The following is a 26,236-nucleotide window of genomic DNA, read 5'->3' as shown; positions in this document are numbered from 1 at the left end:
AACGGCAGCCTGGAGCACCACTATCCAAAGGGTTCAGGAAAAAATTTTGGGCTGGCAAGCGTCCTACCTTTCTATCGCAGGTAGACTAACTCTCATTAAGCACGTTCTTTCTACTATGCCAGAATATTTTATGTCTATGTTCCTGATGCCCATGGGGGTTAGTAAGAAGATAACTCAGGTAGTGACGCACTTCCTGTGGTCTGGGCGTGGTCCAAAAAACAAGCGCCACCTAATAGGGTGGGACACTCTTCGACTACCCCAAAATAGGGGGGGTTTGGGAATCAAGGACCCCCGACTGAGGAGTATGATTCTTGTCGTGAAGCAGAGTTGGCTTGCACACCAACCTGGGTCTCCGTGTGCAAGCGTGCTTCTAGCTAAATACGGTGGTGTGGAATCATTGGTGGGGGTCACAAGCATGCGTCAGCGATCTATGTCAAAGCTTCGGCGATCATGGATCCAAGCATGGTCTGCAGTTCTGTCTCATAATGGCAATGTTGAATCACAGTCTCCGTTCTTTGGTCGTAACCTTGCTCCGAACGGATTTTTTCGTTCTAAAGAAGGCTACCTCGCTCTCCTTCCGTCGGGGGTGGACCGGTTTCCGACGAACCTGATCTGGGGCAAGGGTCCCACTCCGAGATCATGTTTCCTGGCTTGGCTAATCTTACACAATCGGGTGCAGACTGACAACTTCCTCAAATCCATCGGATTTCATCTGCCGAGTAAATGTGTGTTGTGTGAGGCGGCTGAAGAATCTGACTTTCACCTTTTTTGGGAGTGCTCTGTTTTTCAAAACATCTTTAAGGTGACTTGGAATAAGCCAGGGGTCAGCGTGCGTCAGGAATCGTTCGCCAATGATTTGTTGTGGGGTCCTCAACCAGTTCGTCATTGCAACAAATGGCGTATTATTTGGCGAACTTGGCTTCTCTCGTCATGGTGGGTCGTATGGATGACTCGCAACAACGCTATTTTTCGGCATATTCCGGCAGTGTTCAACAACATGGTGAACCTTATTTTGGCGGACGTATACGCCATTTTCCGCATCAACATCCCTGATCTGCAACACCATCTGCCTCCAGGGACCATTCATGATCCTGGGTGATGCTCGTCGCCTAACTGTATTTGCTTCTTGTTTTTTCTTCATTCTCTACTTGCATCTCTCCTTTTCTTTTTTTCCTTTTTTGGGGCTCCTTGGCATGTCTTGGGCCCGTGTTTGGTTTCTCGGTAGGTTCAATGTTGGTTGAACCTGTTTTCGTTTCGTAATGTTGATGGTTATAGTTCGGCTCTCTCTCTCTCTCTCTCTCTCTCTCTCTCTCTCTCTCTCTCTCTCTCTCTCTCTCTCTCTCTCTGCTGTTTTCGTGATCTCCCACCGTTGTCTCTAGCTTCGATATAAGGGAAGGAGGCATTTTCCTTTTTGAAGTTTGAAAACAGAGAAGGGTCCAACGGTCGATTTTTTTCCTCTCGTGGGGTCCCAACGGTTCGAATTCCTTCTTTATTTTTGCGTGATTTTGACGGTAACTTGGGGTGTGGTAAGTATAGCCGTTGGATTTATCTTATTCCTCTGAATGGTAAATGGGGCAATGTCAAAAGACATACCTGGCCTTTGACTCTTGTTCACTAAATGATAAAACTGCCCCTATTCTGGTCCTTGTGGCCAAAGGTTGTCAATGGGTTAGATATGACCCGATTCGGACCTATACGAGATCCAGTAGGATCACGATTTGGTAATAAGAAATGAGGTCCCATTAACCATTCATGTCGGACCCATAATGTTTCATAAGCATACGAAGCTGGTTATGTTTTATGAAATTTCATACCATACCTAGGTCCGACCCAGGTCTCACGATTAAGACCTGCAATTTTTTAATGTAAAATATAGAAAAACCTTAAAGGACCCGGTATGGTTTTGCTTTTGGTAGGTCCAACCGGACTTGGACCACGTACCGTGCTGATATCTGGGTCACCCATCTTTTGTACACCCTTGTGGGGGGCGTTCATGGATTTAGAATCTATGTCACGAGGACACGGATTAAAGGACACGAGACACGCCATTTTTGTGCAATTTTTCATTAAAATAATATACAAAAGGACACGACACGATGACAAGTTGAAGAATCCCTGTGACAGTTTGGAATTTACGAGTGCTGTCGCCTAAAATACTAAAGTACTCCTTTGAAGTTACAAAAAGACCAACATAAGTTATAAGGATATGTTGGTCTTTTTCTCCGAGCACGGTGGTTGTAGTTTGGGATGCATGTGGAAATGACCAAATTGCCATTGGTATTATTCATTATGACTACACGTGAGGGTTCGAGAGTGGCTTCCTTCAGTCCATGTGTTTGACTGGTAGGCTTAACATAAACGGGTCGGACTCAGGTCGGATATAATCCGATCCAGCCTACTCAGATTCAGAGTTGGATAGAGCAAGCATTTACATAATCCGGATCCAATTAGTTATTTGTCCTAAAGTCATGATCATGAAATTGGAGTTTGAAACATCCGAATTTGATTACTAGTCGGACATGAATCCCTTTGCCCAAAATATCCAATCCAGACACAAACCATTGGGGTCATGGATCTTTTGGTCATGGGTATGGATAAGTGGACTGATTCTGACCTGATCTGCCGTATTCAGATCTAGAACCAAACTATGCATGTCCAGTTGAACATATCATCAACATCCAACATAACGACGATTATACTTCCCAAATAACATATAACATATAGGATAAAAGAGGAGGGCTGGCACATGGTTTGGATATGGGTCCGGGTCATAAACACCGTGCATGGTCTGGATTGTTGTAAGAAATAAAGTTTTCGAAGAAATATGAAGGTATAAAATGTAAAACCCTTAAACTGTTTTGGTTGGTAATATACTGAATCACGCTTTTACCACCCAGGCTAATCAACAGTCTAAGCCTGATTATGAGCCTCGTGCCGACCTTCACTTGGGTTTTTTTCTTTTGACTGAACTATGAATTTCTACGTCAATCTCCACCTGAACAAATTTTTTTTTTGGATAATCCAAGGGAAACAACCCCCCCCCCCCCACTCTCCCAACACTGACCGCACATTGGCTGGCCTCCTGTTGGTAAAACCCTTCAGGTCCCTGCTGCCCAACGAGAAGTAAACCCAGATTCAACCTTATGGCAAGGGACACCACTCATGGGTTTCGAACTTGTGGCATCCTGTCAACTTGGTTGCATTCACAAGTCGCCCCTACCAGATGAGCGGAACCCTTCTGGGCCCACCTGAACAAATTTTGATTACTAAGGCTGCTGAAAGATAAACAAATTTTCTTTTTTAACGGCTACATTCATTACATCTTGTTTTTATTGGAATTATTTTGTTTATTGAACATATTGCATTTTTTCCATGATACATTCAAAAAACACCAAGATTTTGTAACCATACTTTTTGTAGGACTCCTAAAACAAAGAGAGAAAAAGCACAATAACAGATACCAATCCAAGCAGCAGGAGAAGCCAACCCATAACTGACCGAGTCAGAGTCAAGTTCAAGTCTCAAATGCACACCATAAAATTTCGACAAGTAGATGTCCCACTCCCATCCACCAGTGAAATTGAGATTCACAAGTAGGATCTGGTTCAAAAAACAAATAAAACACAGAAAATCCTTGCGCATGTACCAATTTTCTATGATTTGTGTTTTACACAACTCATTGCACGGGTAACGTAATGATTTTGTGTTTGTGTTTTACAAAGAAAATTGTTGCATGCATTAGCAAATTTGTGTTTTACAAAGAAAATTGTTGCATGCATTAGCAAATTTGTGTTTTGTGCCCAACCATGCCTCCAAGACCCTAAGTCCCTAACTTGCAACGATATTGTGCTTTCTACCAGCCAACCCTATCACGCTCGGCCCAAACAGTCATCTCGATATGTTCAAGGCTGATATGATACCCAAAAAAACAAGGAAATATTTACACAATATCACCTTATTTTAAAAATATCATTTTAAAAACAATGAAACTCCGCATGTGTAGTTATACACTGCCGGTCCCAAGCCCGGATAAAGGAGGAGGGTTGCGGTAGGCCTGTGACAGCCAGCATAAAAACTTAGTCATACCTTATGAATATGAACCAATATGAGAATTTCGTTGGGGCATTCCCTACTGAGTGACGCGTTGTACTCTATAGGCCCGGATGCAGTGATAAATGGGCAAGGGTTGCTAGGTCGTCGCCCGGAAGCGACGCGTCACACCGGCGCCCGGGTGTGGTGTCAAATAGGCAAGGGTTCCCTCACTTTGTTGAACGGGTGGGGGTAAAGAAGTTAGTCCAAGACCATAAAATTAAGTTAGCCACTTGGAACATAGGGTCTTTAACTGGTAAGTTGGTAGAGTTAGTAGATGTTATGTGTAGGAGAAAGATTGATATTTTATGTTTACAAGAGACCAAATTGGTAGGTGAGAAAGCAAAAGTGATAGAACCTTGGGGATATAAGATTTGGTATACATGAATAAATAGGAATAGGAATGGAGTAGGGATTGTTATGAGTCGTGAGTTTATAAATAATGTAGTTGAGGTCTGTAGGAAGGGTGATAGGATTTTACTTATTAAATTAGTATTAGGTACGGATATTATTAATATTATTAATATTATTAGTGTTTATGCACCTCAAGTAGGTTTAGATGATTCCACTAAACGTCAATTTTGGGAAGATTTAGATGGAGTAGCACAAGGGATATCTTATGGAGAAAGGCTTTTCATCGACGGTGACCTTAATGGGCATGTAGGCATTAGTAGGGATGGATTTGAGAGTATCCATGGAGGCTATGGTATAGGAGAAAGAAACGATAGTGGAGAAAGGATTTTAGATTTTGGTTTGTCCTATGATATGATCTTAGCAAACACTTGGTTTAGGAAGGGGGAGTCTCACCTAGTAACATTTAAAAGTGGGGTTAATATGAGTCAGATAGATTTTTTCCTACTTAGAAAGAGAGATAGGGGTTGTTGCATCGATTGTAAGGTTATACCGGGAGAAAGTGTAGCTACACAACATAGAGTCTTAATTTTAGATCTTAGAATTAGACAATGCCGCAAAAGGGATAGACATAGGATAGATCCTAGAATTAAGTGGTGGGCACTGAAAGGAGCTAAACAAGGAATGTTTGTAGAGCGGGTAGTTAAGGAAGTTGATTAGTGTCTCGAGGAGGATTCAGAATCTATGTGGAATAAGATAGCGGGTGGCATGAGAAAGGTGGCTAAGGAGGTATTGAGTGAGTCTAAAGGTGGTGCACCGCTAGGTAAGGATACATCGTGGTGGAACGAGGATGTCAAATTAGATATTAAGGTTAAAAGAGAGTGTTATAGAAATCTAAGTAAAAGTCGTGATAATGAGAATTTGGAGAAGTATATGATAGCAAAGAAGGAAGCTAAAAAAGTAGTTCGGAACGCGAGGGATAAGGTATATAAGGAGGTTTATGACAAATTGGATACCAAAGAGGGTGAGAAGGATATTTATAGGATTGCAAAAATGAGAGATAGGAAATCGAGGGATCTGGGTATGGTTAGATGTATCAAAGATAAAACGAAAAGGGTTTTAGTCAAAGATGAGGAGATTAAGGAGAGATGGAAAGATTATTTTGATAAGCTATTTAATGAAAGTCATGCTCAGGATCTTGAAGACTTTTTCATTCCTTTTCATGAGATGAATCGTGACTTCATGCGCAAGATTCAAAAGAAAGAAATTGCAGAGGCTTTGAAGAAAATGAAATCAAGAAGGGCAATTGGCCCAGATAGTATACCTATCGAGGCTTGGAAATGCTTGGGAGAGAAAGGTTTAGAATGGTTGACAAATCTTTTTAACAAGATTTGGCGGACAAATAAGATGTCTAATGAGTGGAGGAAGAGTACTTTGGTGCCTCTATATAAGAATAAGGGTGATATACAAGATTGCACAAACTATCGTGGTATAAAACTCATGAGTCATACTATGAAACTTTGGGAGAGGGTGATTGAGTCTAGGTTGAGGAAGGTTGTCATGATATCGGAGAATCAATTTGGTTTTATGTCTTGAAGATCTACTATGGAAGCTATACATCTTCTTAGACAACTTATTGAGAGAAATAGAGAGAGGAACAAAGATTTGCATATGGTTTTTATTGATTTGGAGAAGGCTTACGATAGAGTACCTAGGGACGTTCTCTGGTGGACAATGATGAAGAAAGGTGTTTCTCTCAAGTACATTAGTATAATTAAAGATATGTATGAAGGAGTAGTAACCAATGTCCGCACTTGTGGAGCGGTGACAACCAATTTTCCTATAACGGTTGGGTTACATCAAGGATCTGCTTTAAGCCCTTTCCTATTTGCTATAGTGATGGATGAGCTTACGAGATCAATTCAAGAAAATGTGTCGTGGTGTATGTTGTTTGTTGATGATATTGTTTTGATTGATGAGTCTAGAGCTGGGGTTAATGCTAAGTTAGAATTATGGAGACAGACATTGGAAGCAAGAGGTTTTAAGTTGAGTAAGAGTAAGACAGAATACATGGAATGTCGATTTAGTAAGCAACGAAATAGAGATGGAAGTGTAGTGAAGCTTGGTGAGCAAGAAATACCGGTGGATGATTCTTTCGAATATTTGGGATCTATCATTCAAAAGTATGAAGAAATTGATGGAGATGTAAATCATAGGATAAAGGTTGGGTGGATGAAATGGAAGAGTGCAACTGGAGTGTTGTGCGATCGTAGAATGTCATTGCGGTTGAAGGGAAAGTTTTATAGGACGACTATTAGGCCCGCTTTACTATATGGTACGGAATGTTGGGCTGCCAAGAAACATCATATTCAAAAAATGAGTGTAGCTGAGATGCGTATGCTGAGATGGATGCGTGGAAATACAATAAAAGATAAGATTCGAAACGAGATACGTAAGAAGGTAGGTGTTGCACCCATTGAAAATAAGATGAGAGAGAATCGTTTACGGTGGTTTGGACATATTCGACGAAGGCCTAATGATGCTCCAGTTAGAAGGATGGAGAAATGGGAAAATATATTAGTTAAAAGAGGTCGGGGTAGGCCTAGGAAGACATGGATGGAGGTGATAGGAAAGGATATGAATGCTTTGAACCTCACCGAGGACATGGCATTGGATAGAAATGAATGGAGGAGAAGGATTCATGTGGAAGACCCAAAATGATTTTCTTTGTTGATTCATATCGCCGACCCCAATTGTTTTGGGATGAAAGCGTAGTTGTTGTTGTTTGTTGTTGCATGTTTTCATCATAATATTCACACGATAAGAACATTTTCTGTATATTTTTTATTTTTCATATGTTCTTATGTGTTTAAATTTATTTGAGATCTCTATATGTAGCAAGATCTCCTTGGGAAAAACTAAAATTTTGAAAATATCGCAAGATTTTTCCTTGCCAAGAACGAGATTTGTGACATTATAGATCAGGTTGCTGCACTTTTCACCCTTTGGTGGTGTTTGATTTACCCTGAAAAGCTGTTCATGCAGCAGGGTTTGAAGGAATCCACCCAAGATCTGAAACTCCAACAAACATAGGATCTCTTTTCTCCATACTGGGGAAAATAAATCCAAAAAACATGATAAAAAACCTAGGAAAAATCCACACTCCACAGTCAGACATTTTTACTCAGATATTGTCAAAAAAATCCCTTCAATCAGTAGAGCAGTAAACAATACATGATGGGCTATAGTTACAATCAAAGCACTTACAACCACTGGGCCAAAACATCAATACATTTCATATTTCCACACAAACATGGGGCGTGGTTTAAACCCACCACACCCACAACTATATTAGACTGTGCTTGCAATCACAAAAAGGCAAATAAAAATGATGCCTTGATGTTAACGAGGCAACTTAATTCAAGAAGCCTCTATGACTACAACATTACCGACATGATCTTTTGGCAGTTTGGGGGGAGTAGTTCTCCCCCATGCATCAAACCTGTGGAAAACTTACAATATTACAGTTACAGAAAGCATATGCTAATCACGTCCCTTGAGGTGCTTGGTCCCCCGGCCCAACAAGCATAATCTGCCATCAGCATCTATATTAGTGATATTAAATAGAAAGCATGATCAGAGAAGACCAGTGAAATCGAAGGTGATTGAAACCAGAGATCCAACCAAAGATATAAGAAAGGGTTGCTAGCAATAAAAACAACCATTTAATCAAATGAATAGGCCACAGCCAAAAAGAAAAAAGCCAACACCAGCAAATCACAAATCTATGGCAACCTATGTCACATAAGTGCAGGTGCTAAGGGTGCAACATGGCAGCTTCAAAAATCTTAGGTGTGGGGTATATATATATATAAGAGAGAGAGTTGTAGTTGTTAACCACTTTTCTAGCTAACCAGGCTTTCAAAGGGTTTTTCTCATGTTTTTACTTAAATTTGGTCAATTTACTAGGAGACCACACTTGAATCATGTTTTTTCGATAAAAAACATGATTTTTTGAGCCTTGAATGTTTAGGAAAATATTAGACTGTCGATTTTTTTTAACCTTATAAACCTACCTCCGTATCGGAATCAGATGATCCAAGAGTCAATTCCAATAAAATCAAGCATGTAGAACACATCTATATGGTTAGATTTAAGAAAAACATGGAAAATCCTTTAAAATCCCGGTTAGCTAGAAAAGTGATTAGCAGCTACCACCTTCTCCATATATATATATGTGTGTGTCTCTGTGTGTGTGTGGTAAATATTGGCTACAAATGAAGGTACAAAACTAATGAGCTAGAAATCATAGGTGCAAGTTATATCGACTCAATCTAACCACATAGATGTGTTCAACATGGTTTATTTGCTAAGGATCAAGCCTTGGATTGTGCTTTTCTCATGTAAAAATGTGATCTTTTGAGTTATGAAATTTTGGCACATTGTGTGCCATTGATTTTTGGACCCCTTTAAAAGCCTAATTACTCACATGATTCAAAACAAGTTTCCTACTAAACAAACCATGTAGATCACATCCATAACATTTGAGCTACAAAAAATTAGAAATTTTTGAAGAAAAGAGTGATTTCTACTCATTAGTTTCGTACCTTTCATTAGTAGCAAATATTAACCCTATATATATATATATATATATATATATATATATATATATATATATATATATATATATATATATATTGTGTGTGTGTGCACCAATATGTATTTAAGTATATACTATAGATAAAACAAGACTCCGTTAGGTTAATTGAGTCCAGTTTTAGGCAGAAATGGACCCCAATGCAGTTGACTGCACAGGACACTGTAGAAGCTGTGCCCAAGTGTTGCATCCACACAGACGTGGGTGTGACACAGGTGCGTTGACCTTTTAGAAGAATCCATGTTACATAGATGGCAACTACTGGCTCATGACCAGGGTGGCTCAAAGGAAAAATTCCTAGCAAGCAGAACTTCTGCCAGGCTGAGTTGCTCTTTCTTATGACAGCAAATGCAAGACTTACATTACAATCAGAAGCAAATCTCCTGGCAAGCATAATTGCTGCATTCCTCTCTCTTGTGGACTCAAAGGCTAGCGTGAAGGAAATCCCTTTCTTAGCTTGCCAAAATAAGGTCTGAGCTGAAGCATTACCACCACCTCTGACTCCACATATCTATCATCCACAGAAATAAAAATGAAAGATTCATCGAAGTCAGTATTATGTTTTTTTTCTCGTTTGAAACACAAAAAATAGTACTGCTCAATGTTGTTAGAATTGGTCAGCGAAGTGAATTGGTTTTTCAAAAAAGTGATATAAATGGTCCAAGTTGAATCTAAAAAGATCATTTTTTAATCAAACCATTGAAAATTGGCCCATTTTTTAAGATGGCTGAAACAATCCCTGTATCGTTTTGATAAAGGGATGCCGATTCAGATTAATTTTATCAACATTGATACTGGTAGCTATTTCCATCAGCATGGAGAACAAAATCAAAGACCACGACACAAAGCATGCAATACAAGCAAAGCCACAGAGAGAGAGGACACATTTTCTTGGCCCCAACCGAGAACCATTCTCTCGCAATCATGAGAGATCGATTCTCATTTGCCCCTTTTTCATCTGCAAGCAAATGTGACATAGAATCCCTCGTGATTTGAAATCACATTATGGGTCATTTTACTCACTTCTCAAGTGATTTGAAATCAGATTATCTACCCTGTGATTTCCAATCACATGAGAAGGAATCAAATGTGATATTGAAACATGAGATCCAAGCAAACATGCTTAAAGGTCATAACTCAGTTGTAAAATGCAAACAAAGACTCCCACTATTATGAACTTTGAACCATCAATTGCATTGCAGCATGTTGCAAGGGATGTTCCTATAAAGATTTGCAAGAGCTATAGTAGCAAGAAGCATCTGAGAAGCTACATCAAAAGCATAAACAGTGACAAGTTTAATAGCATGGGGAGGAAAAAGCACCATCCGCATCTATCAAAGGATCTTTGGAAGGTGCATACATCCAAGCAAGAGCAAGGCCCAAGTTAATTCCAAAAGCAAGCCATCTCAAGCAGATCCCTTGCTCATGATGGACTGTATACCATCAGTATGTTTCTCTATATCTACCAATCTGTGATTTTCAAAAAGAATGAAATCATGCATCTTGAAGCATAAAGGAGAAGACCTGCATGGAAGCAGAATAAGATTCCTTTGCCTTTGTAGTTCTTCCTTTATAGAGTTTTATTCTCATCTTTCCTATATGAAAGACATGAAGTGAATGTGATGGTTGTTCATGCCCATTCATCTGAATGATATCAACCTGTCATAAGTCACAGCCATCATAACTAAAATCAAATTTAGGAACAAAGCAATAGACATTCATGTTGTACTTGGCACACAATGCATTTTGCATGGAAGTTGAAGAAAAAATCCAATAAAAAATTGAATCAAATGGAATCAAACATAATTTTAGTGGCACAGAACAAGTAAATATCTTCATCCTCGAGTCTCAGGAGCATGCACCTTAACTAAATACCACATAAGACAGCATATCCTCAGGCCACATTCAGTGGAAATTGTGTATTTCATAAAAACACATTTCATTGATTCAACAAGTATAGATGAAAACAAGTCTAGAAGAAGAGTTCATAAGAAAATGCGGTACTGCCTTGGAAATTAGATTTTTTCAAATTTTGAAGCAGAACATAGGAAGGCAATTGACACAACTTGACCTAGGCCAAATTGGGATTGGAAAATATGATTCAATCCATCTGGTCTAGGGAAAATTGGGACACAAACATCTAACGGATCCCATGTAAACTCAAAATTTGGGCCTTGTATAAACTCCAAGTACACCAGTTCAATTAAATAACCAAACCATAAATGGCTTCAAGCCTCAAGATAACTAACTTCATCACACACAAGCACATGCAGACACGTATTCACACAAGTATACAAGATGCACCCACCCACCCATGCACACACACAAACAGAAAAGGAGAGATATCTGCATACATGTTAGCGAAAAATAGGTATTCATTATTTTGAGAAAACTATGAGCCTTAGAAACGTGGTTCAGAACATTATATCTCTTTATGCCAAAGCACCCAACAAATTAGATGCCAATAAGAACCTCATCACGAAGTCAACCCTCTCCCTCCCCCCCCCCCTGAAACTTTCTCCCACATTCTATTTTCAACAAATGTCGGGTATACCAATTTATTATTCTTTCATTCTAGGAATTTCATTAACATGCTGAATGAAGCTGATGGAACTCAATGGCGAAACCACCAAATTAAGACATTCATACTTTTGTTGCCATTAGTATTAGGAGAATTTTAATGTTCTGTTAAGCAAGACTGTGAAGAGCATCAAGTAACATGAGTGACCTCACCACGATTATCTCCAGAAATAAGCACCAAATTTCTCCAATGACCATGTCTCTGTCCATGTTATCATAACGTATGTACAGAAAAATATGGGGGTATGGTACGGGATTATATGGATGTTTTTATGGGTTTTCCATTATGAGTACTACATAAGGGGATATGGTACGGGATTAAAAATCAAGTAACCATGTGACATACGCATCCTAAAGGTATAAAGGACATTCTGCATTTCTAGAAAGCAGAACAAATAAAAGATGACTTATCATACAATGAATTCCGCTCCAGCTTTTCTCACAAGTGCCTCTACAAAGTTGCCCAACCCAGCAGCTGTTGCAATAAAAAAAACAAAAATTAACAATCATTTCCATGACAATGTCAAAGGAGCTATGTCAGTGAATGAAACAGCTCAAAGAAACTATACTAATAAAGATATTCCATGTTAGACTAACTGAAAAAACACTCAATGATTCAATGCCACTCCTTATTATACTGTATGAATTATGAATTCCAGAGTGTAAGTTTATGTGAGCTATCATTTCATACAGTATGAACTGTGATTTACCTATAAAGATCAACCGATATACATGGATGGAATGAATATCCTGAAATGGAGTAAATGAGTTTACAAAAGAGTTCAGATGCAAACCAGGATCTATAGGGCCAGCAGTTGTCAATGCAACTCTTTGGCCTGGAAAAATTACTTCAGTTTGCAAGTGTCGCCCAACATCAAAAGGCTCTGGAGCATAGACAGATTTAGTGGCACCTGCATTTGTGTAAGACAAGGAATTAAGATGAAACCTTGACAAGGCATATTCCAGTGAAAAACTTATCAAATATCATAAATCAAGAAACAAAACAAATTCAAGACTATCTGACTCTCATTACTTTTTGGCGAGAAGGCTCAGTAACTTCGAGAAATGATTCCCTATTTGATTTTTTGAGGTCATAATCTTGATCAAAAGGCTACAAGCAGATACTCATCAAGGGGTTGTACTGTAGTGAGTGCATGCCACTACTGCAATGTTTCAACAGCAATGGGCACTGGTGCCATTTTCAGCAATTCTTATAAGCATTTGTGGCCAAGGAACCAACTATTCATAGTTCTACAAACAAAATAAACAATAGAAAAAGTTCCTCCTCCTCGTTCGTGGTAGTACATACAATGAGGACCCTTTGGTAATTAGAGTTGAGAAGTCTCTCCTTTTATTTCTACTTTTATCACTGCAGAAACATAATCAGGCTTCTCCTCTTTTCCATCAAAGGGTCAAAAAGTGCCCCTTTAAAACCAACACCAACCCCAGAGTTATGGCTTCACCTTAGAGCTATTCCCCATTATTTTGGGACAGAAGAGACCACACCAACCGATGGACAGGAAAGAGTGATTTGATTTGAAGAATGAAACCGCATTATTTCTGATTCGAAATGTAAAAGAAACCACTTCAAGTCCCAAATCTGTCTATTTTCAGAATCATGTTCTCACCCAAAAAGAAATCAAGCAGCCAAAGACTCTTTTTGTTCTATTTCTTGCTATCAAATCATCTTTTGTGCACAATATCCTCCTCCTCCCATCTGTCATTCCGATACATTTTCCCTTTTTATGTCTAGTACCAAGAATATCCCATTCGCAGAATGGAGATAAGAAGAGCTAGGAGCTTCGTGTCCATGAAACTGGATTTGTGCCCAAGACACCTAAAAGTGTTGGATGTGCAAGTGTCCTTTTTTTCTCGACACTTGCACCTCAGAAACCCACAATCTTGGTGGCCTGTCCATGTTAGTCTTGGTGTCCAGCCGTGTCTGACACCAAAACTTCAGATCTCCAGAAGTGTCTAGGTAACATTAGCTAGGAGACAATTCCTCAAGAAGGTTGCCTATGAGCCAACAAAGTAGAGTTTGGGGTTGTAGACTTGCAGTGGCTCCAGGTTCAGCAGCTTCAAACATAAAGGTTTGTACTTTCTACCATATTTGAAATGATTCCATGAGATACAAGTATACAACTTCTGGATGTTACCACTGTTGTAGCCATTATTTACTCATATTATGTCCTTGAATAAATAGATTTTTAAGTCCGAAGTGCAGGATTATTGCAATGTCATACACATTAGGATATTTTCACCAGTTTTCTTAGGTACCAATTTGCACATACCGGTCTTTTAACAGGATTTCTCATATTTCAGTAAGCTAGAAGCCCCTGAATATACCTTTAAGTTTCTACTAATGATCTAAATGACCCTTGAAATGACAAACAACTGGTAGCCACAAATTAAGCATGTGAGAGTATACATACCAATGTCATGAAATATTGTTCACAGGAGTACCTCATAAGCCAAGATGTTTGCAAATTTACATAGAAGTTTGTTTTTCTTGGAAAAATCTCATCAGATTTAGGGTTAAAAAAAAGGGAAAAAAAGAAAAGTAAGCCTAGGAGGCTGGGACTATATAAAGATGATCTCATGAAATTATCAGTACAATTGGACAATCACGTAAGTTCAATATAATGATAATTTCAAAAACTTTGAGATGCTTAAGCAGAGATATATGCAAGAATGAAGGTAGAAATGATAGAACTGAAATTCCGTACCTGAAATAATTTCTTTTTTACCATCTTCAGGTGAAAACCGGTACCATTGAATAGTGCATTCTGAAGCATCCACAGCACCATCTGCACAACGAATAACCTGCAAACATGAACCTAGAGACTCTGAACCATCTAGTTCATACAAATGAGATTTCTGTTCCCCCAGCCTTTTGCACACTGCCAACTGCAAAACGACAGCAGGAAAAGTGCAAATCAATAGCATGAGATTTTCGTTGTAATTACACTGATAAAAAACAATGGTCTACAACTCATTTTCAACTAAAATCACAATGTGTTATTTGATAACAATAATAATAATAATAAAAGGGATAGAGTATTAGTGACAAATCTAGATAAGTATTGAGATTTTTGAACACATGCATAGGGCATGCACACACACACACACATTCTGGTACACTTCCTCCTCTAACTTCATAAACTTCTTAACACACCCACCCCTGTTTGTATGTGTGTGTGCACGGACACGTCATTTTACCCTCTGTACATACAAGTTTGTATTCAATTTATAATTTATAATTATATTTTCAGTTTATAACTTTATATTTTCAGTATATACTATATATTTTAGATATAGCATATATATTTAGATTATATTCAGTTTATTTTGAATTTATTTTGTATTTATGTGATATTTAACATATATATATAATTGTGTCTCCGTACCCACATTTTTTTGGAATTGTTGTCTCGTACCCCTCTATACTCATACCTGAAAGAATGTAGCAATCCCTAACAAGGATTGTTTCTTCAACACTCACAAAGAGGATTTACGAAACAAAGGCATTCACACAAAAGAGCTCACACTCATACACAATACCCAAAAAAGGGTATACATAAAATGAAGAACAAGATTTCATAAACTTGGTAGAGAACTCCCACAAGAACAAAGAATGCTTTACAAGGGGAAACAGCCCCATATTTATAGAAGAAGGGGAGAAGAGCGTCAAGGGAGTCATTGGACTCCCAACGGCTCTATTAGAGCTGTTGGGAGCCCAAGGGCTCCCTTGGAGCTGCACCTTTTTGACTTGGTCAAAAAGGCCTTTTTGACTAGTCAAAAAGGTGAAGCCTAAAGGTGTCCTAAAATTGGATTTTAAGTGAGTTCTAGTTAGGTTTAAACTAGAACTAAACTAACTAAAAGAAAGAAAAACATTACAAGGGATTACATGAGTTGTCTATGAGATTGCATATGAGATATGAGTTGTCTATGAGATTACATATTTTAACACCCCCCCTCAAACTTACGGTTGGATAACCGAAAGTTTGCCTAAGAGAAAGTGAAATCTAGGAGCAGCAAGAGGCTTGGTGAAGAAATCGGTCAGCTGGTATTCTGAAGCAACATAGGGAAGATTGATGGTGCCGCGCAAGAATTCCTCACGAACATAATGACAATTCATTTCTATATGCTTGGTATGTTCGTGGAACGTCCGATTGCTTACAATGTAGATAGAGCTCTTGTTGTCACAACACATGTCGAATGCTTCTGAACTTTCAACTCTCATGTAGGAAAGTAGTCGGCAAAACCAGACTACTTCCATAGTTGTAGTAGTCATTGCTTTGTATTCAGCCTTTGTTGATGAAAGGGATATTTTTTGTTGCTTCTTACATCTCCATGAGATCAACGATTCCCTCAAAAAGACACAAAAACCTGTCGTTGAATGACGATCATTCGGATCACCTCCCCAATTTGCATCAGTATAAGCAAGAAGCTTGAGTTTAGAAGAAGCAGACAAAAATATACCTCGAGATATAGAATTTTTAATGTATCTGATAATTCACAAAACTGCTCCCATATAGACAGAAGTTGGAGCATGTTGAAATTGACTGGCTGTGTGGACAGCATGTGCAATGTCAGGTCTTGTAATGGAAAGGTATGACAAAGCTCCGACGAGTTGTTTATACGGAGTTGGGTTGTCAAGAGGTTCTCCATCATCACTCTTCATCTTGACATTTACAACTTCTGGAGTGTCCACATGTCTTTCATTTGAAATGCCTGACCTGACAACAATATCCCAAGCAAACTTAGATTGTGTTAGCAAATATCCTCTAGAAGAATAAGCAACTTCTATACCAAGAAAGTACTTTGAGAAACCCAAATCACTCATTTCAAAGTGAGTTTTGAGAATTTTTTTAATATTGCACACTCTATGTTTGTCACTGCCAGTGATGATCATGTCGTCGACGTAAAGAAAGAGGATGATGATACCAGCATTAAAATTCTTAACAAACAAAGTAGTGTCAGTAAGACAAGATTGAAAACCAAAATCAAGCATCACCTTTTTAAATTTATCATACCAAACCTTCGGAGCTTGTTTAAGTCCATATAAGGCTTTATTTAGACAAAGAGTTTTTCCTTTAGGAACATTAATTCCTGATGGTGGATCCATGTATACTTCTTCAGTTAAACTACCATTTAGGAACGCATTCTTAACATTCATTTGATATATGGATCATTGCTTTATAGAGGCAAGAGCAATTAGGATTCTAACTGTAGTCATTCTGGCTACTGGAGCAAAGGTTTCCTCATAATCTATTACATATTCTTGAGTGTAGCCTTTGGCAACTAATTTAGCCTTAAACCACTCAAGACTGCCATCGCTTTTAGTCTTTACTTTGTAAACCCATCGACAACCAATAGGTTTCTTGTTAGGCGGAAGTTCTTGTATAGTCCAAGTGTTTGCCTTTTCTAAGGCTTCTAATTCCACTTGCATGCTTTTACCCATTCCGATTGAGTTTTGGCTATAGCATAACTGGGAGGTTCTTCGCAGGAGTGAATTAAGGCTATAAAAGCTTGAAATTTTGGCAAAAAAGATTTATATGACACAAATTTCTCAGGAATTTTTGAGATCCTAGTAGATTTTTTTGTTGACATATTGGGTTCTGATTCTACAGAGTATCTTTCAAGGGCACATGGTCTTTCTGTGTTTCCTCGTCTAGAATATTGAATGAACTCTTGGTTATCACTAATTGGTTCAATAGGAGAAATATCACTTTGATCATCTTGCTCAACGTTACATTCTTCATTCTTTGAGACTAAATCAAATAGAAAGGAATACTCATATGTTTCTGCAGATGTTTTGGTTTCAAATGGACTTTTTCATTTTCTAAGAAAGATACGTTTCTTGAGACATATAATCTATTATCTCTAAAGTCAAAACATCTATAACCCTTTTGATGACTTGCATATCCTAAGAAGACACAAGGAATAGCTCGAGAGGAAAACTTATCATTTTTATCTGAGAATACAAAACATTTGCACCCGAATACCCTTAACCTGGAGTAATCAGGAATTTGTTTAAGAAGCTTTTCGATTGGAGAAATATTGTTTAACGACGAATAGGGCATCCTATTGATGAGATAAACAGCAATTAAGGTTGCTTCAGCCCAGAAAATTTTTGGTACTTGATGTGATATGAGGAGGGTTCTTGTTGTCTCAATAATGTGCCTATGCTTTCTTTCAGCTAGGCCATTTTGTTGAGGAGTGTAGGGACGTGACTTTTGATGTATAACTCCATATTGATTTAAATAATCTTTGAATTCCTTTGATAGGAATTCTCCCCCTGAATTGGTACGAAATATTGAAATGTCCTCTTTAAACTGAATTTTGACCATATTATAAAAGATTTTAAAATGCGAGCTTCAGATTTATGTTTAAGAAAATAAATCCAAGTGTGTCGTGTAAAGTCATCTACAAAGATAACATAATAAACAAACCCACCTTTTTATATAATTGGTGCAGGACCCCAGACATCAGAATGAATCAACTCAAGTGGTCGTGTAGAAACAAAAGTTCTTTCCGAAAAAGGTAATCTTTTCATTTTTCCAAGAATACAATTTTCACATGTAAAAGTTTCAAAATTACAAATTTTTTCCATGTTTGAAAAGTGTTGAATCTTAAATATACAAGGATGTCCAAATATTTTGTGCAAAAGATCCAAATCCAACTTTTGAACATTGCAACACAGTGTATTCTTAGGAAAATCCAAAAAATCCATGTAGTACAAGCCTCCTTCTCTATGGCCTTCCCCAATCAGCTTCCCTGACTGGTGATCATGTACTTGACAATCACGAGAGGAGAAGGAAACATTATACCCATGATCAGTTAACTAGATACGGATAAAAGGTTTAAATTAAGTTTGGGTATATATCTGATTTTTGGAACACGAAATTTGTTTGAGTTTTGAGAAGAATTTTCAAAACATCCTATTCCCTTAATTTCAAGAGAAGTGTCATCGGCAGTCAAAACGTTTGAACCACTTTAGTTATGATATTGAGACAATAATTCTATGTTAAGGGTCATATGAAAAGATGCACCAAAATCAAGAAGCCAAAGAGGTTTACCTGGATCGGAGATGCTTACTGAAGAGACCACAGCTCCAGCAGATGGGGAAGCTCCTTTAAGAAGTGGTTGAAGTGCCTCCACTAGCTAAGATAATGGCATGCTTCCAATAGATGTTTCTTTTGTCTCTTGTTGGGCTTCAACAGTAGCAACCTTCTTTTCATAAGGCTTCTTCAACTTTGGGCAGTACGTCTTGACGTGCCCAGGTTCACGACAATAATAACAAATTACTTATTTTCTTTTCACCTTACTTCTGTATTTCTCATCATATGTTCTTCCAAAATTTGGAGGTTTATATGGACGAACATGATTTCCTGGTCTTGAAACAGCTAAAACTGAGTCATCATCATTTTTTGAGATCCTTTTCTTCAGTCGGTTTTCTTCCATACTCAATTCATCAATTGTGTCATCAATAGAGGGAACCTTCCCCCGATGAAGAAGAGCGGACTTGGTTGTCTCAAATTCCGGTCTTAAACCATTAATAAATTGAAAAAAATGTTCCGCATTTATTTGATTTTGGCGAAGCTCTATATCTTGTGGACACACTTTGGTTCAAGGAGAGTCAATTCTTCCCATAGCTCGGACAAGCTATTATAGTATTCTCTAATACTTTTATCTCCTTGAATCATATTGCGAACCTTTTCTTGAAGATTACATATATGGGCAATAGCTTTAAGAGAATACATTCTCTTGAGATAGTCCCAAGCATCATTAGCGTGTTCAAACTTCGCAAGACTTGAACACTTCTTTATATCCACACTAGAAATGAACCAAGACATAATTTTGGCATGACCCATTCTCCATTCTTTCCACTTTTTCTCATAAGTGGAAACGGCTTTAACTTTTTCTACCTCTGAAAGAGGTATTTCTTTTCCTTCTTCTTCTTTAGTGAGCATTAGTTTAGGTTCCTCATCGGTTTCATCCACTAATCCCCATAACCTCTTTCCCCAAATGAGGTGCTTCATGATAGAAGCCCATGTTACATAGTTAAAATCATTGAGTTTTATGGGCTTAATGGTGACATTATCATTGTCATTCATTTTACAAGCTTAAGAAAGGAAGAAAAGGAGAAGGAAAGAAAAAGAGAGAAATACACCACCACAAGAAGCAAAAATATCTAGTCTTCCAAGCTTACAAGGCTACACACAACTAGCCTTTCAAAGAGGCTTCTTTCCTTTGAGAAAAACACAAATGGCACGCTTCCCAATGCACAAGAAAAACTTTGGACTGATTGCTTCTATCAACCTTGCTCTGATACCATGAAAGAATGTAGCAATCCCTAACAAGGATTGTTTCTTCAACACTCACAAAGAGGATTTACGAAACAAAGGCATTCACACAAAAGAGCTCATACACAATACCTAAAAAAGGTATACATAAAATGAAGAACAAGATTTCATAAACTTGGGAGAGAACTCCCACAAGAACAAAGAACACATAATGCTTTACAAGGGGAAACAACCCCATATTTATAGAAGTAGGGGACAGGAGCCTCAAGGGAGTCATTGGACTCCCAACGGCTCTATTAGAGCTGTTGGGAGCCCAACGGCTCCCTTGGAGCTGCACCTTTTTGACTTGGTCAAAAAGGCCTTTTTGACTAGTCAAAAAGGTGAAGCCTAAAGGTGTCCTAAAATTGGGTTTTAAGTGAGTTCTAGTTGGGTTTAAACTAGAACTAAACTAACTAAAAGAAAGAAAAACATTACAAGGGATTACATGAGTTGTCTATGAGATTACATATGAGATATGAGTTGTCTATGAGATTACATATTTTAACAATACCCGTACCCAGGTGACATATATATATATATATAGAGAGAGAGAGAGTAAAGTGTAGGTGCTTAATGATACGTGCTTAATGGGTTTTTCTGCTCTTCCGATGCTTTTTTTTTGCAGTTCCGACCCTATAAATGTGTTGGGCATGGTCGATTTACGAGGAATCCACACCTGGATCATGTGTTTTCGATGAAAAAATTGATATTTGGAGCCTCAAAAATTTACAAATATTTTGGACCATTGATTTTTTGAACCTTATAAAAACCCACCCATGTGTAGGAATAGAACACTTCATGAGTTGATCCCTATAAAATCAAGTACATAGATCACATGTGTACGGTCAGAATTTAAAAATAAAACAAAAGAAACCTAAAACACCCATTAAGCACGTATCATTAAGTACCTATGCTCTACTATATATATATAGTCACAAATATCGGTATCGGCTATATCTCGGCGAGGTATAATATCGGGATATTATAGGCTTTCCAATAAATCTCTGCATTTAAAAAATAAAATGAAAAAAAAAATAGATGTAAAGCAAATCTCCTTCCTTTCTTCCTTTCTTTTTCTCCTCTCTCCTTCCATCTTTCTCACCCCTTTTTCCTTTTTTCCATCCCTTCTTCCCCTCTTTCCTTCCTTCCCTTCTTTCTCTTATTCTTTTCCCTTTCCTTCCCTTCCTTTTTCTTTCCTTCCTTCCTTCCTCTCTTCCTTACCTTCTTCTCTTCCTTCCTTCCTTCTTTCTTCCCCTGTCGCAAGGCAGCCACCGATACTATGATTCTATCGAGAGTTAAGAGTCAAAGACACCCTTACATTAAAAGATTTAAAACCCTAAAGGGTCTTTTAAAAAGCTGATACCAAAAGTACCCTTTTAAAAAATTACTAATGACATATATATCCTTTTTTTCTAAAATTCCAAAATACCCTTACACTAACACTTTTGAAAAATTATCAGCATTTTTAAAAAAATGGCCTATAAAAAATGGTTTTTTCTGAACTTGTCTATTGAGTTTTGAGATAGCGATATATTCACAATATTATCGCGATATATATAAATTACCAATATGTTCAAAATATCACAATATTTTATCTTTAATATCATTTTTCCATTTTACAGCTTTAATATCGTGATATTTTCAAAATATTGGTGATATATGTGACTATTTTATATAGAGAGAGAGAGAGTCACAGGAATATGAGAACTGAAATATGAGAAATAGAAATATGGGCATTTTCAACACTTTTTTTGCAAATCCAGCCATGTGGATGTGCTTGGCATGGTGAATTGGCTAGGAATCAACCATTGGATTGTGTATTTTCGATGAAAAATGTGATTTTTGAATGATTGAATATTTATGAAAATTATGAAAATTTGATTATAAATTCTCAAAAAAAATCTCGTTTATGCATCAAAATAGGATGATTCAAGAGCAGGTTTTTATAAAACCAAGCATACAGATCACATCCGTACAGTTAGATTCAAGAGAAAAGAACAAAAAATCAATGAAAATCGCAGTTCACACATTAGTTCTCATATTCTAGTGACTATATATATATATATATAGAGAGAGAGAGAGAGAGACATTATATGAGATGTGTTGAAATCATGTTCATACCATGGTGACAAATATTTTAGACAGCAACTTATTGGATGAAAAATATCATTGATATTTTAAATCTCATAATTTTATTGGCAAAATTAAATAAAACTAAACATATAAAATATAAGGAAAAATAACAAAAACATTAAATTATATGCAAAAAAATGTAGACACATAGCCAATATTTTAATGGTATAAACCATAGCCATGAATATCGTCGATATTTTGAAAATACCACGATATTATTGCAGTAAATTGGGAAAACAATATTAAAGGTAAAATATTGCGATATTTTCAAAATATCAGAATTTTATATATATCACAATATTATCGCTATCGCAGCCCAGCAACAGTTGTTGTTGTTTTAACTGTTAAAGGAGGGGTATTTGGGGATTTTTTAAAAAAGGGGATATGTATGTCTTTATAGATTTTTTAATAGGGTATTTTTGGTATAAAATGTATACCGTTTTTTTTAGGGTTACCTTTTAAAAGTTAAAACAGAAACATAAGGGGGGCTGCCTCAATGTCAATAGGGAAAGAAAGAAGGGAAAGAGGAAGGGAAGGAAGGAAATAAGAAAGAGGAAGGGAAGGAAGAAAGGAAAGAAAGAAGAAAGAGGAAGGGAAGGAAGAAAGGAAAGAAGAAAGAGGAAAGGAAGGAAGACAAGAAGGGAAATAAGAGGAAGGGAAGGAAGAAAAAAAGACAGAAAGAAAAGAAAAGGGAGCATGGGTGGCTGCCCTGTGACAAGGGAAGAAAGAAGAAAGGAAGAGAAGAAGGGAAGGAAGAAAATAAAGAAGGAAAGGGAAAAGGGAAAGGGAGCTTTACATATATTTTTTCTTATTTTTTTAATTTTTTTGTTTTATTTTTTATATCCTAAGATTTATTGGAAAACCTATAATATCCTGATATTATACCTCGCCGAGATTAGCTGATACTGATATTAGTGACTATGGAATAAACACAAATATAATGGTAAAATTGTGATTTTTTGCATAAATGACAATATCACGATATTTTGAAGATAACACATTGAAATTTTTGCGTATTTAGGAAGGAAACTAAAATATCACATTTTTCTTGCAGTATTTTCATAATATCACCTGGTTTGTACTCCATCAAATGAAACTTATTCTTCTTGGTGATCGTGTGTGGTACTCCACTGTCTCCACATGATGAAACCTATTTTCCTATCTGTGCTTTCTAGGTATATTTATGGGCATTAAATTCTACAGTTTGCAAAAAGGCGTCCTGCCTCATGAAAGACACTGGGCAAAAGATCAATACCTCAGGACCTTCTTGCCAATGTCATCCAAACAAGGCACTTCTACAACAGAATTTACCAAAAGATGAGATTTAAGTTATTGAGTTAAATAACAAAGATCATAATCACTTTTGTACAGATCGAATATTGAAATGACTATAGAACTATTGAGTGATGAGTAGCTCCTAAAAAGTTTATGTCCGAAACCGTCCTAAACACTTTTTGGAAAAACATAGTTGCAACTTGCAAGTGTTTTTTGCTTAATCTAAAATGTAGATGCATCCATCATGGATTATTCACTACAAACCATGCTTTGGATTGAATTGGTTATATGAGAAACATTGATTTCTATTTCACCAAGTTTTGGTGCAATATGAGCCATCAATCTTTGATCACTCTAAATATGCATCTAAAGTTCTAAACACGAAAAATGCCTAATCTAATACATGTTTTCTACTAAGTTATAGAGAATACATTTATGAGTGTGGATTAAGCAAACACACAAAACTTTGTCCCTTTGAAGCTGTTTAGGATGGTTTAGAAGATAAGATTGTTTGGGAGCTACTCATTACTCTAGAACTATCATCAGAGATAGGAACAGTGAAAAAAAAACAATCGAAAGAAACATTATCTAACATACGTATGATGCATAAAATTTTAAGGCTTTTCAAAAATGGTCTTCAAAAAGAGATCCATCACATGTAAAATGGAGAAAGGAAGCCAACAACAGATCAGAGTTTTCAACAAGACAACATACATAAAAAAACATGAATGGGCATTAAATCTTTATGAACAGAGGACAAAGAAAAAAAAAAGTCAAACCTCTTTACGAAGTTGGAGGGCATGCAGAGACTTTTCTGCTAGTTGAACCTGCAAGGCCTGAAGCTCCACATCCATGTCCCTAACCTAATGGTTCAGGTCATAAATTGTGCTTAGTTGTCGTGTCAGTTATCTACAGAAATAGAAAGCAAATTTCTAGAAAGATACATTAGCAGGAAACCTTGTTTTAACATTTTTGTACCACTATCGAAGTATATTATTTCAGACCACGAGCTTTTTACTTTTTTTCTTTTTCTTTTGTCCAAAATCACCATTTTTAGATCAAAAGAACCCTAAAATTGTATCCAAACTAGCATTAAGATGCAGACCCCAGGGAACTGGTATTGACAGAATTGTAATTTTTTCTTTTTTATCTAGAGTTTTGGAAGGTAGAGAAAAATCATTGGATATTCTCAAGAAATGGATATATGCAAAGATTGGCAACAGAATAGAGATGCACACTTGAATGTTCCAAGTGTATTGAAAGGCCCCTTGCCTTTAACTTGTATGGTTGTACCAAAGAAACAAACATCTATTTTCCTCTGTTTCATCCACAAGTTAAACAGAACTCCTGCATCCCCAAAAGGACATCTAGTTGAGCCGCTCAACGAGGGTAAACCGATCAGGAAAGGAGGATTCAATAGTTGTTTCACCAAGATGATACTATGCACATTTCTAGAACCCTACGAGACAGAAAACCTACTTGGGCTTGAGAAACCATTCCTTGGATGCATATGTTTACATGGCTTTTGCAAAGAACAAGCCCGTTAGAACTAGCAACTTTCAGAACAGTGGCCATGTGGGTCATTTGATGCCTGGATATTACAATTGACATCACTGAAACACCCCTTAATTTATTTGCCACCAGTGAAACCTGATGCATGAGTGATGTAGTAAAACAAAAAAAATCCAGTAATATTTCTTATATAGAAATGGAAAGAGAATTCATTCAAAAAAAAAAAGGAACTCAAACGTAAACCTCAGAGAAAAGGAGACTCTAGCCAAACCACTAAGACATCTAACGGGAAAATAACTATAATGATGAGTTGAACTTAATAAAGAAACACTTGCACTAAATTTTTTTACCAAAGCAGATAGCTCGGGTAATAAAGTGGCAAATCTGTGAAAGCAGCATCTCAGCCAAGATACCTGGATTAACAAACTACCGAGGTCTATAGAGTCTTAACATTACTGTCAACAATAAATCCAAAGCACTGTAAATCTCTCACACATACATACACAAATATTACCTACACCAGTGATTGGCCTGGAAACTAACGTTTAATTAGTATTGCTATAAAACAAGCTCTTATTTTATCTTTGTTACTTTTTCTTAATAATGATAAACAATTTAAGAGAGCCACTCTTCAATGGAATCAGAACTCACACACACATACACATACACATGCACATGCACATGCAAACACGTTCTACTACTTTGGCTTGGCATAGCTGCACTCATCAAGCACCTGAAGCCCCAGAACTTAAGATGGCCAATTAAATGCAAAATCTTGTTATGCTTTATTCATGAGACTTAATGACATAATATTAATCAAACAACTAGAAATAATATACCTTACTTGGTTGATGTAACATTTTTATTCTTCTAGCCTCTTGAACCTCTTTCAGCAACTCGCCCATGTCCTACAATAGCAATATGAAACAGTAAGGCAATTGCACCAGTATAATAATAAAGCTTTTCAAATTTGAGCACTCATATTAATTATGTAATGTAATTCAAACCCCAATTTTCAGTGTCCACCAAAAGAATCTATGTTAGGTCCTCAACATGATAAATTCCATTGTTTACTCCAATCCATATCTATGTGAAAGGGTATCAAATTACTGCCTACAGAATGAAGCCATAATTTAACAAAATAAAGGAAGTCCGCTCCAAGTGTTTTTTTTCTTTCCCCGCTGTTACTGGTCAGTACCAGACACGATCATATACACTATTAGATGGACAAAATTAACCAAATTGTCTCCCTAACAACAAGACAACCAATTGACTACTAAGTACAGAGCTT

The 26,236-nt window shown here is 37.1% G+C and overlaps 1 protein-coding gene across 4 annotated transcripts in view; it reads right to left on the bottom strand.

The window, feature by feature from the left end:
- Nucleotides 1-7,631: 7,631 nt before the first annotated feature.
- Nucleotides 7,632-26,236, bottom strand: part of LOC149836507 (stomatal closure-related actin-binding protein 1-like) — a 32,596-nt gene continuing 13,991 nt past the window's right edge. For 3 of the 4 annotated variants that reach the window (XM_090005385.1, XM_090005384.1, XM_090005387.1), the window contains 8 exons: nt 25,785-25,853; nt 24,213-24,296; nt 14,404-14,584; nt 12,472-12,588; nt 12,094-12,152; nt 10,622-10,756; nt 9,459-9,608; nt 7,632-8,032 (listed from right to left, as the gene is read on the bottom strand). In XM_090005385.1, the coding sequence (XP_089861511.1) occupies nt 7,988-8,032; nt 9,459-9,608; nt 10,622-10,756; nt 12,094-12,152; nt 12,472-12,588; nt 14,404-14,584; nt 24,213-24,296; nt 25,785-25,853 (840 nt within the window). In that variant the 3' untranslated portion in view covers nt 7,632-7,987. The remainder of the gene's footprint in view (nt 8,033-9,458; nt 9,609-10,621; nt 10,757-12,093; nt 12,153-12,471; nt 12,589-14,403; nt 14,585-24,212; nt 24,297-25,784; nt 25,854-26,236) is intronic. The other variant, XM_090005386.1, reaches the window with a different exon arrangement.

The sequence above is a fragment of the Nuphar pumila genome, chromosome 5 (genome assembly GCF_984573655.1).
Source record: "Nuphar pumila chromosome 5, dmNupPumi1.hap1.1, whole genome shotgun sequence".
In the NCBI taxonomy this organism is placed as follows: Eukaryota; Viridiplantae; Streptophyta; class Magnoliopsida; order Nymphaeales; family Nymphaeaceae; genus Nuphar; species Nuphar pumila.
Note: the sequence above shows the minus strand (reverse complement) of the source record. Positions and strands in the feature narration are given on the sequence as shown.